Raw genomic sequence first — 19,946 nt, forward strand, 5'->3', positions numbered from 1 at the left:
GATTGACTCTATAAGTGTGTCAACCAGAGGGTTGGAAGTATCGCTAAGTAAACGTAGGCTTAATTAGTGTACAAAATAAGGCATTGCAATTCCTGATAACAGCACTAAGTAGGCTACTGTAAATGTCAAAATATATTATATACGATGTTATTGCATTGGCATCAATGGGTTACATTTCAAACAGGATTTCACTGGTTGAGATGGAACTCAGTCAGTTTGACCTCAGGGGACCATGTAAACAACCCCCTTGCCAAGTTGTTCCAATATGGTCGTGCCCCTTGTGGTGTCATGTCATGATCAATTGGGTTGGTAAGGAGAAAAATAAAACCTGGAAGTCCTTTGACAGTCCTCTTGGATCCATATCCACATCCAGTCATATATGTTTACCATCTGTATATGATTTTGACATCCGGATTGTCCATATTGCAACTTAACTATGTTCTACACATCTGCTGCACATCTGTCCATTCTGTAAGATAGTTCCCTCCTCTTGAAGTTATACTTTAATTTTTTTCCTCTGTTGAAGTTTTTCTGGAGTTCTTTTCCCCCCTGAATTGGGGTCTAGGGACAGAGGGAGACATATGCTGTACAGATTCTTAAGCTCCTAATGGAAAAATTATGATATTGGTTAAATAAATAAAAACAAAATAATCACTTGACTTGAAAACAGGTATTTAAATGAAACCATCTGAGAAGTCTAGAGGGGAAATGTCTCTTTGATGGAAGTGCTAAAAACAACTCGTAGACATCTGAAACATGGTTGGTCTGTTTTACAGCCAAAAATCACTTCAAAATTAACAATGCATTGTATTTTATAAGATGAGCATGTGTTTTTAAGTAAAATCCTACCATAAAAAGTATAAATAGCCACTACAACTATCAAGAAGTGGAGAAAGAAGTTCATAATTTACCTCTGAAATGTAGCAGAGTTGAAGCACAAAATTGAAATACAAATACTCAAGTGTTTCTTCCTTCGGTCAATCACTATGAAAAACTGTGGCAATAAAACAGAATGTCCTTAATTAGTATTGACAAATTGAAGTATGGTAATTGGTGCCACATCAATGGGCACCCCACGCAAGAATTTATCCTTATTGCAAAAGTTAAATTCTAATTCAACTGCAGTGATACAATGGGGAATAAACATGTCGTAGAAGATCACTGTTTACCGAACACCACATCCACACTGTCAGTCCCTACAGAAATATTCCAGGCCTGCTTATTTCCCCTCAGGGTAACTTTAGTTTGAGGCCAGTTACTGTTCTATATTGTGTTTCACTCAATACCAAACTGTTGCACCAGCCTGCCAGTTTACAGCAGTGATGCTGGACAGCTGACCACCAGTAATACAGTAGAACTGGCTTCTGGTAAACACAGTTGGGAAACCCCACACAAACACGTGCAACAGAAATAGCCCATCATTAACACTTCATCCTGTGCCAATGCTCAATCTGAAATTGGAGCTTTGGCAAACACCACTGGCGAATTGAAACTACAGAAACATGTTTTGACCACAAACAAAAATAAATCCACCTGTTTTTTTTGGCATTTTTATGCTTTATTGATAGTGTAGAGACAGAGTTGAAATGGGGCAGAGAGGGGAGTGACATGCAGAGAACGGCCGCGGGCTGGAATCGAACCCGGGTCCGCTGCTGGCCGAGGCCCATGGGGGGGACGTCTTACCAACTGAGCTAAGGGTACCCCCATTTTGTTAAATCAAAACATGATTCATACTGACTGACATTTCAAATGGATGTACATTGCACCAAGTGATAATCACACAGAAAGGAGGGCAGATTCTTACTCAATGCCAATGTAGAACTGTCTAAGAGCAAACATTGTGGTTTGTTCTTTAGCAAGAATGGTGAGAATGTGAAGATGGAAAACCTGCTAGGTTAGTTTCTCTCTCTGTCTCGGTCGACTTCCGTGTACTCCTTGTACATGCTTTCTGTTCTCTGTTTTCTACACCTCTGCTGCTACCCTAACAACCTGTTGTGAAACCCGTTTCCCCACGATGTAAACATCCTGCATTACAACGAAACTCATGGCAGTAATCTCAACAACGTATGCTTAAAGAACAAAATGTGAAGAATTCCCCATGCAGGCACAATGGCCATGTAAGTGTTGGTGTATTATAGATTATAATATTGGATTATAAAAAAGGCCCCAGTTATTATTGTAACTGATGCTGTTGCACCATAATCAAGCTGCAGCTGATTTCAATGTTACTGCTAACTAAGCAACCTTTTGGTTAGTTTGATCTTTAACCATTTACATAATAATATGTTCATAACATGAATGTAGAAAAACATGCCATATTTGACTCTAAAATGCTGTGGAGTGGGAGTAGTAGCCAGCAAAAAAAGGAAGCTCTAAAGTAACGCCAAGTTGCACTTCAATGCATAAGTTGAGTAAATGGAACTGTATAATTTACACCACTGCCTGAAGCCTGGCCCCTCTCTACCCTCTACCCACATCCCCTCAATCTCAAATCTGCCATGGGAGCGAAGTTACACAAAACACAATCCCCCCCAAAAAAAGCAGGTCAGCAAAGCAAATGTGCACCACTGCTATGCAGAGATCAGATAGGAGCTGGAGCTGTTTTTTTTTTTGCTTTCTCAACAGGGCTGTCAGTCACGGGCCCCACCCTCCCTGGCTGCCTCTATTCTCCTGTGTGAGAGAGAGAGAGGCCTCTCCACCTGTCAGAGGACGCGCTGTGCCTGAATGCAACAATGAAACCTGGATCAGTTCGGAAGAGCTTTCTCGATTGTGTGTCATGTCAGGAGCTGAGCATCCAGCGATTACGGCGGGTGTCATCATCATCCCACACGGCTTCAAGGAGAGAGAGAGAGAGAGAGAGAGAGAGAGGGAGAGAGGGAGGGAGGGAGGGAAAGAGAGAAAGAGAGGGAGAGAGAGAGGGAGAGAGGGGGGCTGGTGGAGGATGAGGGATGAGGTGGTGGGGATTAGAGGGGTGGGGGTGCTGCTCCATAGGAACAGGCAGCTTGAGTGGGAACTCAAGTACTTGTCATCACAAACTGCATGTACATAGCTGAAAAGTGTGAGGCACGGGGGAGCTCAGCATGCAAGCTAGAGGCAAAGCAACAACAGCAACAACTCACATTACAAACAGACGCTGGTGAGACAGGCCTGCATGCTATATTACTTTATAAGGTAGTATAAATGAGCAGTGGGGGGGGGGGGGGGCAGAATATAGGCCTACTTAGATCTGGACTTATTGCTGTAGTTGAACTGATTTTAAACTTCTTCATAAACTGCTGGGTAAAATCTACAGCAATCCATCATGTGCTATATTCGTATAGCGTCCAGTGGGGAAAACATTTCTCTAAAAAGTCCACTTTGCAGAAGAACAACAGCCCCATTTTCAGCTTTGTGGCGATGCATTTTACAGCTAAACCAAGTGGGCCTTTTAAAAGTGTATTCAGCTAAAGAGGTTGGAATTTCCCCAAACCATACAAGAAAACATAACCCTTCGCTTCAAAATCAGCAAATTCGGATATAGTTTACACTGGACAGCAAGGGTTTCGAAAGTAACTGAAGATGTCAGTCACACATTTAGTGGAGGTAGTGGAGCAGGAGTACAAAGTTGAGTAAGTTGAAAAAGTACAAGTGCCTCAAATGTGTATTTAATGGCAGTACTTAGTTATAATGCACCACTGAAGTGAGAGAGAAGAGATAAGTCCTCAGTGTGTTCGAAAGAGAGAAAGCGCACGCAAGTACTCCAATAAAAAGAGCATTTTCAAACAATTCCTGCCACGGGATTCAATAAAATTCTGTAATCTGATGAAATGTCTATATGAAAACACACATACTGAGCCACGTGGGTCTCTTAATGTAGTAATTCAAAGCTGGTGATCGGCACTAAAATAAATTCTTCTTCTGATGAGCAGCATTAGGTGTAGCACAGCAGCATGACTATAGTTCCTCTGTGTGAGACGTGGAACGTTCCTTTAAACAAACAACAGAATGGGAATGATTTATGATTTATTTACAAAGAAACAATGTCTTGCTTTATCTTTTCAATTTTCTTTTAACATCATTTTAATGAAAGAGCTGATGAGTCATTTTTGTGCTTAGTTAATTATTCTCAGGACAATCTGTTAGTGAACAGAACTGTTCAACAGGCCTTTTTTCACAGCAGACATTTTGACTTGTCATTGTAGAAAACATCACAGGTGTTACATAAACATCAATACTGGATCTGTTGTATTCAAGTGTCCCAGTAAGTCATGACCAGCTTGCACAATACCAGTAACCTGGAGAGGCTTGAGACTAGCAGCTCACAGCTACCAAAGCCATAACTAGCACAACACACCGAAAACTCAAGTTGCATTGTGGCCGATGTAGGCACCATGTTTTGACACATCCGCTAGAAAAAGAATGATTGGAATAATACAAGGTGATAGTGATCTCTGGTTCTGTTGCATCAACACATTTTTTTAAACTGTCCATTCTGAGGCTGTCAGATGCTGAGATTGTGAAAGAGCAAGTAAAGTTACAACATCAAAACATTTAATGTAGGCATAAGCATAACACAAATGTATAATCTTACTTTCCTCTTATTTGGATTACAATAGGCTATTAAGGCTCTTTAAAGTGAATTCACTTTTCAAATGTTACTGTGAAGCAGCATTAAGTAGCCGGAATGCAATTGACAAAAGATGTAAGCCCTAATTGTTGCCCAAAGTAAACATGTAAAATATGCCAAACTATTTTTTATAAAACTATTATTAGTCTGGTTTGTGTTTGGAGGGGGGAATGTGAGTTAGGCTTACTCGAAATCAGGAGCACAGCAGCCTAGGCTTTTTCTAATTGGACTGGCTGCACTTGAACGTGTCCGTGCGCTCTTGAGAATCTGTGTTCGTGTGTGTCTGTGTGTGAATAATAGCGCTTCCCCGGTGGATGCCTGCCTCCCTCCCTCCCTTCAGTCTATAACTCATTAAGGGTATTCGGTAGGAGGAGGAGGGGGAGGGGTCCGGAAGCCAGCGGCACGCACGCTCCATTAACGGACCCACTGCCGCGCCGCTCTGCCCGTAATTTGCGTAACGAGATTGGAGTGAGGCCCGGCTAGCTCGATCTCCCCGAATAACAGCCTCTCTGCTCTCTCTACACCCTCTGCTTCCCATTGCTTTTTCTCCGCCGGCCTTGCTTGTCTGCAGCAGCGCAGGCACTGAGCGTGTTGTGTGTGTGTGTGTGTGTGTGTGTGTGTGTGTGTGTGTGTGTGTGTGTGTGTGTGTGTGTGTGTGTGTGTGTGTGTGTGTGTGTGGCGCTTTATCTCCCTCACACGCTGCGCTTCACCTATGTTATTCTCTCTATATCTCTCTCTCCACAGTTCCGTTTTCCGCTGATACCCAAGCGCCATCATGTGGACCAAGACGGTACTCAGTGATGTCATAAGGCAGACCTACACCCTACACCCCCTCAGGAAATGCTCAATGGATTTTTAATGAAATAGAAAAAAATAACTATTTTTTTTAAAGAGAACGAGCTTGTATAGCGTAGCCTAGGCCTATGTGATCAAATCACTTCCAGAATGAACTGGATGGAGCCAGAGTCAGTAGATTGTGTGTCTTGTTCTGCTGGTTTTCCCAAACAATGTAATCTTCTTTTGGTTTCAGAATGTGTCACTCGCATTCTTGGTGTGTTTGTGTTTTATTTATGTGTAAAACCAAACCTGATTCCTGTGTCTTCATACAGGCTGCAATGGGTCATAAAGTGTTCCTTTGTCTTCAACTCTGGTGTCTTCAGAACGGGTTACCTTTCGGTTGTGCCTAGCTCATCTGTTTTTGTTATGTTGCCAACTAAACAAACATCCGACCAAAAATCCCGAAGTTTAACACATCATCTTTCCCGATTAATGCATTGGGGAAACAGTCCACAATAATCACTTCTTATGTCTATAAAACAGCTATTAAAATGTATCATTCATATTGTAACCTGATCAATGTCTTACAGTTACACAAAAGTTCATCTTCAGAAGCAGTTTTGTGGAAAAGTGACCAAGAACAATCGTCCCCAATACAGCTTAGGTAAAGACACAAGTTAAACTCTATTTCAAATGTACTCCATCAGAGAATAAAATGAACAAATGTGAAACAAAAGTTGTTATTCTGTATATTTATTGATAATAAGACCACTGATGGTGACTTAGTCAATAGTAGACAGCAGGGTGTTGTTCTTTTTGAGTGTCTGGTGACCCCATGTGTAAGCGGGATGGTATTACAATTTAGTATTTACAGGACAATATCAGTTGGGGAACAGGGGGGAAATAAGTTATAATATAAGAGTATTGTAAAACATACATTCACTAAATAAATGTACAGCTTTAAAAAGCAATAAAAAGTTTAAAAAGCCACAAACAAATACTGACCAAAAAGTTGAATAAAGCAAGATCCACAAAATCCAGATGCTCCAGATGTTCTCTCTCAAACACCCAAACAAACACGCACGATAACACGCACAGGCACAGGCACAGGCACAGGCACACGCACACACACACACACACACACACACACACACACACACACACCTTGTCATTCAAAATAAAAAATACACACTCAAGGTAAGGGAAACGGCAAATAAACAAATACAGAAGGAAAAACACACTCACAAGCATTGCTCAAAGAGAGAGAAAATATCACCTGGTTAGACCGTAAACCAAATGCCAACCAAACCATAATAAATATACAGCTAAATTGAAACAGCTACTTTTTGCACATTACGCTCAACAAAAACATTGGCCACAATTTTTTTCTTCAGTGCGCGTTTCCTATAAACTATCAAACAAATACGGGTTAATAACAGCACAAAGGGCAGAATCAAAACCGTGACACAACATTGATACCGATTAGCGTATTAGGATGAGAAACGTTACATCATAGAAATGACATTTTCCAATAAATATCTACAGATGATAACGATGATGGCATGTGGATGCACTACATAGAATACTGTAAATACTAAATGAACACTGTTGGAGTCTCTAGTGTCGACTTATCTCTCACTGTCACACGCAGCTGGCATTGTGTCCCACCAAAGGGGAAACGATTCATGACCCTATAACAGGCTGAAAATCACTGCTTTCACTGACCTCTACGTGTTCAAACTTCAAACCCTCTTTAACACCCAGACTCCTTGGCTCAGTTGCTTCTCTAACCCGACAGCACTATCGGGTTCCCCTCTGCGTCACTGCAACAAAGGGTGATAACTTTGACCATTGGAGGTCAGCAAAGACATCATTTACAGTTGGTGTTAGGTTCACCCTTTAAAGCTAAATCTTGATTATTTAGAAATTTAGTCAGCTACTTTTATAAAAAAAACAAGAAAGAAAGAAAAGCACTCCTACACAACCCTACGGTGTCAGTATGCTTCAAATTAAGTGCTCGGAGGGGGATTCGTGTATCTGACAATTACGGCCACACTTCAACGCACATTTTGGTCAGGTGTGCCGACGTGTGAAAGTTGGCAGGATATAAACATCTCTCTCAGTCTCTCTCCTCTTCACTTTCATCCACGCAACTACTTAACGTCACTTTGCCCCTGACAGCCGCGCGCGACACCACGGGACTGTCTGAAAGTGTGCGCTTGTTATCCCTATTTGTATGACTCATTGCATCCGGCCGCCTCTCTGGGGCTGACAGTCCGTTTTTCACCCCCGCAGCTATAAACACTTTGGCTTTAGACGGTGTCGTTTGAAGGACGCGAAAAAATCTGAAAGATAATTGAGTGTTAGAGGCTTAATGGCCAATGTCACAACCACGATTTCAAGCTGCTAAACGTTCGTGGCTAAAATCCATCCATTTGAGTGAAATATCTGTAATGAGGATGCCTTTGCTCACGGAGGCTATAATTAAATATGTGCAAATTAGTCACTGCGAGTCCAACTTTATTATTTAACACTGACAGGCTATTTTGCACCATTGACCTTTACGACCTTTAAGGGAAAAGAGTGCAAACTTTTGATGGAGCTGTGTGTCATGAGCGACTTTTATTTAACATCAGTCGGAGTACAAACGGCCCGACCAAAATGTGAATGGCTTGCAGACAGTCATTAGACAGGAGTCGATGGTAGTCTTCTGAATAAACCCAAACCGATTTGTTCCTCAACTGACCTTATTTGTTTATCTTTCCCCCCTCCCAAAACCTATGGAGTTACACAGGGTATCATTTTAAGTCCATTTAGAGGCTGTAAACAAGGGCAAAGTCGAGCGCTATTTTTACCGGCTATTTAGAATCTAAATCTTTAAGCCATAAATGATCAGGTCAAAAAAATATCATGCCCTGTTTTTTTTCGTTAAGTAAAAATACTCTCCAACAATTCTCCCTTTTTTCTCACCCTTCCTGATTTTCCTCATGAAACTTTAAAAACAGCATCCTCAGTACACATGAATCAGTTCACAAAAATGTCAGAACCATAGGAATATACAATGGTGAGCGATAGCAAAGTCAAATACAAAAAAACTATACCTATCTATTAAAGTATTACTTTCAAGCTATAGTAAACGGTTGGTGGAGGAGCATGCTGCAACCAACTGAGAAGCCAAGCTGTACCCAAATGGCCTACTACACTGAGCCCGACACACCGCTGTCTGGAGCGGTTTACCTGCTTTTTTGTAGGCCGATTACTGTGATATGTGCCAATGAGCAACTTCTACATCAAGCAGCAGTGGGATGTGTGGTACATGACGCTTTGATGCAACAGCAGTGAGTCAAGGAATGGTGCTTTACAATAAGATACATTAAGATATTACATTAAGATCACAGGCAGAGAGACAGAGGGAGGTAAGTTCCAATTCGGGTGTGTTTGTGTTTCAGGAATTTACTCTTGTCATGTGATGTGCCAAGGCTCTTTGTCTCTTTCTTCGCTTCATCTCCCTAGAAAAAGACAAAAAAACAAAAAACAAACAAGGAACATTGAGCTAAGTATAAATTAAACCCGCAATTGGTTTTATGGCCACTGGGGGTCAAAAGCTGGAAAACACCACATTAACACATTGTCAGCTTAGAATGTTTTTGCATTGGAAATTAAGCAAATAGGAGGGGGGGGGGTTGTGGTGTAGTGGTTAGAACTAAATGTTTGTGTTTGCTTTTGTGCGTCTCTCACCTGCCACGTCACATCAGCTAGACCATCTCATACTGATTGGCAGTGATGATCCTGGACAGACAGCAGGCCAGCAACATGCCAATCAGCTGAAAGACAGAGAAAAAGGCTTTGGTTGATTTTATGTGTGCGGTTGAAGAAATATTTAGATTAACATTTTCTATAAAATCAAGAAGCTGTGAAACCTGTTCATTCCTGTTATAAGAGTGATTGTGCTACTAGTTACTAATAACGTTAACAATGGCTTCATGCTATTGAAGTGTCCCAGTAAGACATGACAGTGTGACAGTATTCAAGCATGCACAATACCAGGACCCTGAAATTCATTTTAATCAAGATCCGCCATTATAGTTAAGTTTTATCATTTATACACCTGCTATTTTTTCCTACTTTTTTCTTTTCTAAAAAGAGAATCCAAAAGTACATATCCAAAGGTGGCAGCACACAATCTAAAGGGGAATAGGGAATAAAGGTTGTGTCTTTTAAGCAATTGTCTTGCTAGTTTTCACCTATTACGTCTCTATATTTAAACATCATTTCATGTCATTTATTTTGAATAATTTACCTGGGAGAAGGCAATCCCAAACGTCACTCCTGCGATGATGGCCATGTTGGTTTCCATGAAGGCAGTGACCAGCTCAAAGCAGCCCTGAAACACAGGGGCCAGGTTAGTCCGCACAGGGTTAAAGGACATGTTAAATGTGTGCGTGAGGGGCGAGATCCGGGAGACTATCTGAAGCATTTGTTAGTGCACGGAAGAGGGAGAGGGTTGGTTTTTGAAAAGAAAAGGAGAATGAGGACCTGTCGGATGTAAATGTAGTCACGTTTCTTCATAAACTACATAAAGACGCAGACGGGAGAGAGAGGCAGGGAAACAGATTTTATTTCTCATAAACACTGACCTGGTGGAAGACCTTGGATGGGGCGAGAGTTGTATTGCGGAGGTCTTCTGGGTTGCAGTCAGAGGAGTTGAAGCAGCAGCTGGCGGGGATGCCGTTGGATGGGTAATACACGCTGCCAAACCAGCTGGTGTAGTTATACACTCCGCAGCAACGCAGCTAGAAATGCACACACACAGATATAAGACATAAGAGCATTGAGAGCAGGTGAGGATTAATACGTAAGGATGGCATTTGATATTTTCTCTTATTGACTACAAATCCCAGGTGAAAACCACAACAAACAATGTTTCTGAAACACCCTACCTTATTTATTGGTTCTTAATGAATAAAAAAGAAATCGTTTAAAATCTCCCATTTAATAAAAAAACAAAAAAACAAAGTCCTAATACAGCAATTTCCAAAAACAGAACTGTAGTTTATAACAAACACTAATCAAAAAGGAGCACATAGAGCATTTGTTGTGGGCTATTTTCGGCTGCGGAGCACAGTGAGTATTTATGGCATGTATTGGGGAATCACTCAAAATAAAGCACAGTGCCCTTGTTGCAATATGGACAACAAAGGAGCTCTGTGGTGCAGACAAATAAATACAAAAGAATGGGATTTGTTGACACTGAGAGAAACAAGACAGAATGGATTGTGTTATCCTTTAAGAAAGCCAGGATGGATGGTCTCATGGCCACGACAGAATTACCTTGTGCTGCAAGTTATCAACAGCACGGCTCGCCTCATCCTCTGCGTTGTAGTTCAGGACTGCGTCGGTGTACGTCCTGCGAAAGGTCCCCTTTATCTGCAAACACACGTCACACATACACACGGTCACAGCGTAAGAGCGCTTTACACAGCCTCAGTGTTTGACATCAAATAATGTTTATAACTGTCATTCACTAAGCACTTACTGCACTTTAGTTACTTTTATATTTATTTATTTATTGCACTTATATCCTTACTGAATGTCCTGTTTTCTTGTGTTTTTATGTTCCTATGTTAGACTTGGAATGCATCACTTGTGTGTCAAAAATGTATTTTGCTGTATTCCTCCTATGCAATGAGTCTGACAATAAGGCTTTCGGATTCTGATGTAAAAGTTGTTAGGCGGTGTAAATGCGTGCTGACCTCGTGGCGAAAGACAAATCCAGAGATCCCGGCCACTAACTCAGCAAGGAAGACGAGGGACAGAAACATGGCGTACTGCAGGGAGAGAGAGAGGGAGAGACAGATTTGCATAGTTTGCATGAAAACCCTCTGCCTTAGCCGTGTATCATTTGCCTATGCTTGCATACACACACACGCACACACACACACACACACACACGCACGCACACACGCACGCACGCACGCACGCACGCACGCACGCACGCACGCACGCACGCACGCACACACACACACACACACACACACACACACACACACACACACACACACACACACTCTAACACACACACCTCGACACACTCACTCTTACACACTCCCTTGACCAACATTAACTGCGCAAAGTGCCCTGCAGCATCTATTGGATTTCTGATCCCTCTCCAACAGGATAGAGGTCAACCATTACTCCCTTTATCATGTGACCTGAGGGCTAATTAAGCTTCAGCATCCACCTCAACACTCTTCACTCTCCCCTCCTAGCAACACGACACTACCACCACCACCACCACCACCACCACCACCACCACCGCACTGTTTCCAAGGCAGCCAGCCACTCACCAGCTTGAGCATCCATGGGCTCCCTCTGCAGGTGGCGAAGCATCCGAACAGGCCGAAGACGATGATGACGGTCCCGGTGCCGATGAGCACGTACGGAGCGTTGGTGGAGTTGTCGGCTATCAGGGAGATGTACGGGCCAAGCATCATCTTCCCCCATACTCCCACCGCCAGCAGGATGGCTCCTGTTATCTAAAAGGGGCGACATGTAACAGCAGGGAGAAAAAGCACAGGAAAATGAATGAAAAAGCATGGAACACTATGCGATATAACAGAAGATAACTTGTTTTGAGCAACGTGGCGAGGGGGAGGAGGGAAAAAAAGAGCGGTTCAAGGTGGAACAAGAAAGGCGAGCAATTAGAGTAAGGCAGACAGAAGACACACATTCATCTGGAGTATGGAGAGAGCGATCGCCTGCTTTGTGAATATTCCTGCACACACACACATACACACACACACACACACACACACACACACACACACACTCACACACACACACACACACACACACACACACACACACACACACGCAGACACACACACACACACACACAGACACACACACACACACACACACACACACACACACACACACACACATGCACGCGCACACACAATCACGAAAACAGAAGGGAAAAAGGAAGAAAGAAAGAGAATGGGGACATATCAAAGCAGCTCTTTGATCCGAGGCGAGACGCATCCTCCTGTTGCGCCTCCCTTAGCATTTCAAATGAAGGCCGCAGATAAAAGAGCGTGTTGTACGAGGCAGCTGAAGCGGTGTGTGTGTCTCAGCTGGGTATGTCTTGCCGGCTTTGGCAAGAGAGTGGGGTGGGGAACGGCTGCTGGTGATCTGACTCCATTCGAGGGCCAACACCCCCCCCCCCCCCCTTTCCATTCCTTCCTTCCAAGAGGAGGCCGCTTGCCGTCCTGCTGCCAGGCCCTCTGGTTAGAGTGGGAGCGGTCGACACAAAATGTATCTGTGCAGCCCTGAAAACCCCTTATTTGCAGATTTTTTTCCTTCTTTTTGAGGGTCTCTTCTTTTATAAGCTGATGCCTCTTTATGCTTTTAAAAAAAAATTCCTTCTATTTAGTTGATCATCTAAATGGCTTGCTTTCATTGCAACGTTTGGCACTTTATATTTCTACTTTATTTAAATGATTTTTTACTAGTCTTATCAAACCTGGATTCATTTTATGTCTTAATCAATGTGAAGAACTGACTGCACGTCATTTTCTAATCGTAAAGCACTTTGAGCTGCATTTCTTGTATGAAGAACAATGCAAAAAATAATAATATTCTAAAGCACTTGGGCTGCCATGGTCCCTCTCTGACTACAGCGTATAGAGGTGTCCACCGGTTAATGACTGAGTTAACACTTTGCCCTTTTGGCAGGGTGTGCTCATAGTCATAATGGCCGAGTGAAAGGGCTTTTCACCTTAACAAATGATCAGTTTGTCATGTCCTTTGGACTGCTGTTTTGCATGCCACAGGTTTTAACCACAGGTATAAAGCGTCCTTTTAGAACAAACACGGTGAGAGTAGTTTGAATGGTGTCCACAACAGCTACTGTGTAAGGGGCCTATACTGGATCACGTCTCTTGCAAACCGTCCACAAGCGAATCTCCTTATCAACACTGTGACGCACAAGGACAATGAGATTCTGCTGACGCCGGTGAGATGATAAGAAAGGTTGCAGCTAGAGCACACACACACACACACACACACACACACACACACACACACACACACACACACACACACACAAACACACTGAATGGCAGCTCCTGAAGAAAGCAAACGCTAAAACAATATTTTTGGACTTAAATGAACTTTAGTATAAGGCTGCAAATATTTATCCATATTTCAACTTTTCTACCAACAGTACAAAATCCAAATATATTCAGATTACTATCTTTACATCTAATAAACTACCGCCGGTTATTGCCACCGTGGCTGTTTCCCCGTGAAAAAAAAAGTAGTCTGGCTCTTTCAAGGAGAAATATATGTTTGTATTTTTCCAGCATATTTTTCCATTCATGACTTAAAAATGTGGCTGTGGATTCTATTACATAAGTAAAACCTGTACAAATGAGTATTATTGACGGTTTGTGGGCAGTAAGATCAAAAAACGGTATATTACAGAAAATACCAGTGAAACATTTATTCAAGCATTTTCTTTAATACCACCCCTCCCCTGTAACTCAGTTAATGAGCTTTTAGACAACTTTAACGGCAAAATTACAAGTGTTATAGATGCTATTGCGTCCACTAAAATGAAGGTTGTCTCTGGTAAGAAAAGATCTCCTTGGAGAAATGCCCCGCAGGTCAGAATAGAAAAAAGAGAGTGCCGTAAAGCAGAACGCAGGTGGCGAAAAACAAATCTCCAGGTTCATTATGACATCTTCAAAGAGAAACTTTGCACTTTTCACTCAGAGATGAAAAGTGCAAGGCATTCTTTCTTTTCTGACATCATCACCAAAAACAACAACAATGCACGTGCCCTGTTTGCTACTGTCGACAGATTAACAAACCCTCCTGTGTCAGTAGCGTCTGAACATCTCTCCACGAGGGCCTGCAATGAATTTGCCACCTTCTTTACTGAGAAAATTCACAAAATTAGACAAGCTGTCACTGCATCAATACAAAGTTCAACATATGTGTTATCGCTATGCCCACTTAAAATCAATCCAAATGCAATGACACAATTTTATCTGATAAACCACAAAAACCTGGAGGACATTATACAACACCAGGGGCCGTATTCACAAAACATTTTATCTTAGCGCTAAGAGTACTCCTAAGGAGCACTAAAAGTTCTTAGTAAGGAGTAATTTCTTAAAACCTATTCACAAAGCTGATAAGACCAACTTTTACTAAGGAATGGGAGGGACTACTAAGATAAAATAAGGGGGCGGGGTTGACCCTGTTGCTATGGATGACGTCATGTTCATACCTTCTATGCCCACAGTGATTGCCTGAAAGGGGATGAGAGCTAAGAGTGAATTTATGATAGAAACACTGTGGGAGATATCCATATCGTGTCGCTGTATTAAAGTTAAGAGTTTTTAATACAATTAATGACAAGTGACACTGATTTAACATGAAACCAAGATACTGCAGGGTTTCCCACACATTCGTTCACTATTAACCTATAGGCTACAATAGCGCCACATAGGTCTATTCATTTTACATTTTACAATGATTTGAATCGGGACAAATATCCTCATTGAACAGCTGCACGCCATGCACTCTCACTGTATTTCTCTCAACGGCGACTATGCAGCAATAGTCAGACAGCGACAAACCAGGAAATTCACAATTTGGAAACAACAGCCGGCGAAATCGTAAAGTGCATGCGGAAGGAAAAAGGCGAGACGCGCACCTATACAGACAGCGGACCTGTGGAACGGAGGAGATGCTGCGAAGCGCCACATAGGCTATAGGCCTACTCTAGTACGAAATTAAACCCAAACGTGACACCAACAGTAACTTTCAGCGCATCGTAAACCCAAAGCAACTGCAGGAAAAGGAACTTAATAAATTAATTATATGAATATAATACATATAAATGTGTCTATACTTTCTAAATATAACTTCACTAAGATCATTAAACCCTCACAGTTATTAAAGGTACCTTTTGTTAAGCTCACTATCATTAAATCTCTCCAAAATGCCATCAAATGGTTGTCTGTGAATTACTCTTAGTGACTTAGGAGTCCTCTCGAGGACTCTTAGCTTTTCATAGATTTAGGAGCTAGTTTTAGCGCTAAAATGCTTTGTGAATTAAACTTATCTTAAAAAGTTATGAGTCCTAAAATTAGGAGTGAAACGCCCCTTATTTTTGAGAGTTACTCCTAAATCAGCACGTTAGGACCCACTCTTAGCCTTAAAATGTTTTGTGAATACGGCCCCTGAACTCCTCCTCCTGTTGCCTTGACATTCTTCCCACAGGCTTCTTTAAAACTGTTTTTAGCTGTATGGCCTCAGATGTTCTACAAATTGTCAACATGTCCCTTCGGACAGGTGTATTCCCACAGGCCCTGAAAACAGCAGTCATCAAGCCACTCCTAAAAAAGAACAATCTAGATACATCGCTCATGAACAATTATAGGCCCATATCTAACCTACCATTTTTAAGCAAAATCATTGAAAAAGCTGTTTATCAACAGCTAAATAACTACCTAGCAATGAACAACTGCTTTGATGTTTTCCAGTCAGGATTTCGACAACACCACAGCACTGAGACTGCTCTGGTTAAGGTCCTCAATGACATCCACTTAAACACAGACAGTGGCAAAAGTTCTGTTTTAGTTTTACTGGATCTCAGTGCTGCTTTTGACACAGTTGACCACAACATATTACTAGATCGACTAGCAAACTGGGTTGGACTTTCTGGAACTGTACTAAACTGGTTTGAATCCTACTTAAAGGACAGAGACTACTATGTGTCAATAGGCAATTTCACATCTGAGCGGACACATATTGAATGCGGGGTCCCCCAAGGTTCCATTCTTGGGCCTCTTCTGTTTAACATCTACATGCTTCCACTAGCTCAGATTATGAATAAGAACAAATTATGCTACCATAATTATGCAGACGACACACAAATTTGCATAACCTTATCACCAGGAGACTACAGTCCGATACAAGCACTGAGTAAGTGCATTGAACAAATCAATGATTGGATGTGCCAAAATTTCCTTCAATTAAACAACGACAAAACTGAAGTAATTGTCTTTGGTGCCAAAGATGAACAATTAAAAGTCAGCGCACAGCTTACATCTGTTATGCTAGAAACCACACACCAAGCCAGAAAGTTTGGTGTTGTCATAGACTCCGACTTGAATTTCAAGAAACACATTAAATCAATTAATAAGTCAGCATACTACCACCTTAAAAACATATCAAGAATTAAAGGACTTATGTCTCAGCAAGATTTAGAAAACCTAACAGGGGTTTTTTTTTGTGTTACCTACTACATAGGGTTTTTTTTTGTGCTACCTAACATATAGGTTTTTTTTTGTGCTACCTAACACATATGGGTTTTTTTTGTGTTACCTACTACATAGGTTTTTTTTTTGTGCTACCTAACACATAGGTTTTTTTTGTGCTACCTATGTGTTAGGTAGCACAAAAAAAACCCTATGTAGTAGGTAACACAAAAAAAAAACCTATGTAGTAGGTAACACAAAAAAAACCCTATGTGTTAGGTAGCACAAAAAGAAAAACCCTATGTAGTAGGTAACACAAAAAAAAAACCTATGTAGTAGGTAACACATAGCTATGTAGTAGGTATGTAGTAGCTACTACAATTTTGTGTACCTTATTGTAAAGTGTTACCGGCTACTGTATTAGCAGCAATTCTAAGACGACCGTCAATTCATAGAACAGCCATCGTGATGAATGATGTACTCACTTGTTAATGGCCTAAATCATCATCATCATCATCATCATCATCATCATCATCATCATAAGCCCCTGGGAGCTGACATCGCATACAATAAAGGAGCGTCTTGTAAATGTTAAATTGTTCATTTCTAAAGCCAACAGGGAAATCCTGTCCAAGAAGCAGGACTACTTGTCTGTTGCTGAATCTCAAACAGCTTCTCCTCTCTGGAACTCAGAAGCAACCCCCCAAATCTCCCCCCAACACCACATGCACGTTTTGTTTGAAATTCAATGCCAGGCTGGACACCCTGGTTACAGCACTTCTTTGAGTTTCAAAGAAGTCAGCCCCCCCCCCCCCCCGCCCCCCCTTCCCTACACCTCTCTGGGCCTCATAAAGAAACAGAAGGCGCAATGACAAAATCTTCTGTCGAGGACACCACCTGCTCCGCTTTTAGCCGTCCTGTTTGTGTGTGTGTGTGTGTGTGTGTGTGTGTGTGTGTGTGTGTGTGTGTGTGTGTGTGTGTGTGTGTGTTAAGTATGGCGACATAGCAATTCACACTCAAGAAATGATTTGCCACGACAAGCTTCTGGCATTGAAATCGGGGCAGCTCTGTGTGTGCCAGTGAACCCTCTCACTCTCTCTCTCTCTCTCACACATGCTTGGCCCTCAGGGTTTGGAGAGACACTTCAGCGCACTGGACGCCCTGAAACCTGATGCTGTAGATGTAAGGGGGGGACGGTCCAATCCTGACTATATATAAAAGTTCATATCACCAACACCCAGCATGTCTGCAGTGCAGGAAGATACAAGGCACAAATCTCTTCTCTTTCTAAGCCCTCTACAACACATAACCCAAAGAAGGCTGGTTTCAGTTCTGTAAACCACAATTATGGTCAGAAATCACTCTAAGTTCAACAAACTGCTTGTCACACAGTATTGTGGTCAGCTTGGCCAACATGTGGTCTCAAAATCATATTGTTGCGTGCATGGATGCCGGACAATATTTGAAGGCTTCACTTCGTAGTCTAGTAAATGCAAACAAGCAGTCCCATCCAAATCACTGGAAAAACCATTCAGGGAGTTAATAGCTACTGTTTCACTCAACAGATTCTCTGAGTGATCTGCTGCCTCAAGATCCCGGGGACAGTCACTACAAAGACACTTAATTGAGATGAAAACATGGGCAGCATCTATCCTTCAGATGCGCTCGTAGGCTAATTATATTGTGCTTGCTCAGCTTTTGTGAATACGGCTTAACACTAACTAAAGCAGAAATCCTCCAGAAGGACTGATGCAACTCTTTGGAATAGTTTGAGGCTTTTTTTTCTTTCTTATTTTTTTAGTTTTGCATTAAATTGCAGTGCGTATTGCTCATTTATTATACACTATGTAAATGTGTTGGAGATATAAGACCAAGCAAAGGAAGTGGACATAAAGTGCACACACCCAGCCCCAGCTTTCTGTTGGACATTGCCTGACAAACACACAGCAGGTCAAAACATTGCATCAGTAAATAAGTATAATTAATATTATTGGGAGGTTGCCTTAGTGGGCTACCTCTCCTGTTCTCTTTGTGGATAAAATATTGCAAACTAAACCTATGCCAACCCCTGTCTGGTCCCACTCCCGCTTCTTTCAATGATACGATTTGCTGCTTTTTCTTGTCTTAAAAACGGAATAAACCGAAGAAATAATCTACACATAATCTCTAAGGCTGTAGAACAATTGTGATGAGCCTTTTTTCAGCTATTTAAAAATCTGTAACTGAGAAAACTTTTGTCGGATCAATCAATAGTTATAGCTCAACCATTGATATACAATGGTGCATTACACAACAGTGAAGTCAACAACTAGAGTGGGTGTCTCAACATCGACTGGACATTTAAAGTATTAATAGCAGGTGTTTAGCCTACTGCAGTATCATTGTATTACAATGGCATTATATGGTTCAAGTGGGCACCCAGTTTGTGTTCTAGGAATCAGCTGTTTGTGCTGTGGCCTATAGGATAATATTAAGGGTGTTAGGTGACGTCCCTTTAAGAATCTATAGCAACGACCCCCAAAATTGAATGTGAAAACAAAAAAGGTATTTTAAAGGGCCTCATCAACACACATTAGGCCTACACCGTCGGTCTCATCCGACGGGTGTTAAACCGTTGCGTCGATGTCAACATCCTCCGCCGAAATGGTGATGCTATGTGCGTTACGTCCGCCCAGCAGTGGGATATGTGTCACCTTAACACAAATCACATAACGCCATCAAATATTCTAATAAATATATTCAAGATGCACGGGGCGATGTAAAAGGCGGAAGCCACTGGCTGTCGATCATTTAGCAGCGTTACATTCAAACAACATCCCAGCATGAAGCCGTCGAGGATGCGGCCACCCCTTCGCCGCGCACGACAAACAACACAACACACACACAAATACACGGATCAGGATGGATTTCACGACTAGAGAAATGAAAAGGCTACGTACCCAAAATACGAATGAGTAGACGATGAGGAGGGTTTTAAGGCAGGTGATGACCGGTTTAGTCTCCATTCTGTCGCGCGCGATAGAACCACACTGTGATGATAACGGGGCGAAAAACGTCTGTGTCTCTGTGTTCGAAGCGTCGCTTTGGTTGCAACCGTGCGCCGATGCAGCCACACAGCGTCACTGGAGGAGCAACGCATCAGAGCAGCCAGCAGCGCACATTATAGCCTATCACTCCGCATTTTCATGTCAAATGATTTTGATGAAAAATAGATAGTTTATTTGTATATATTTTCATCACACTCACAGGCCGAACCATGCACCTGCATCCTAAAGATGTAGTAGCCT

General features: G+C 42.0%; 1 protein-coding gene across 1 annotated transcript; it reads right to left on the reverse strand.

Annotated features, from left to right (window-relative positions):
• Positions 1–9,138: 9,138 nt before the first annotated feature.
• tspan7 (tetraspanin 7) lies at positions 9,139–19,707 on the reverse strand (the record flags this gene model as incomplete). Its single annotated transcript, XM_080038248.1, has 7 exons — positions 19,599–19,707; positions 11,731–11,919; positions 11,137–11,211; positions 10,715–10,810; positions 10,021–10,176; positions 9,684–9,767; positions 9,139–9,207 (listed from the first exon to the last, which is right to left on the reverse strand). Exons 1-7 carry the CDS (start codon positions 19,662–19,664, stop codon positions 9,139–9,141), a joined length of 735 nt encoding a protein of 244 aa, XP_079894374.1. The 5' UTR covers positions 19,665–19,707.
• Positions 19,708–19,946: the final 239 nt, after the last annotated feature.

The sequence above is a fragment of the Ammodytes marinus genome (genome assembly GCF_949987685.1).
Source record: "Ammodytes marinus genome assembly, chromosome: 12".
Lineage (NCBI taxonomy): Eukaryota > Metazoa > Chordata > Actinopteri > Uranoscopiformes > Ammodytidae > Ammodytes > Ammodytes marinus.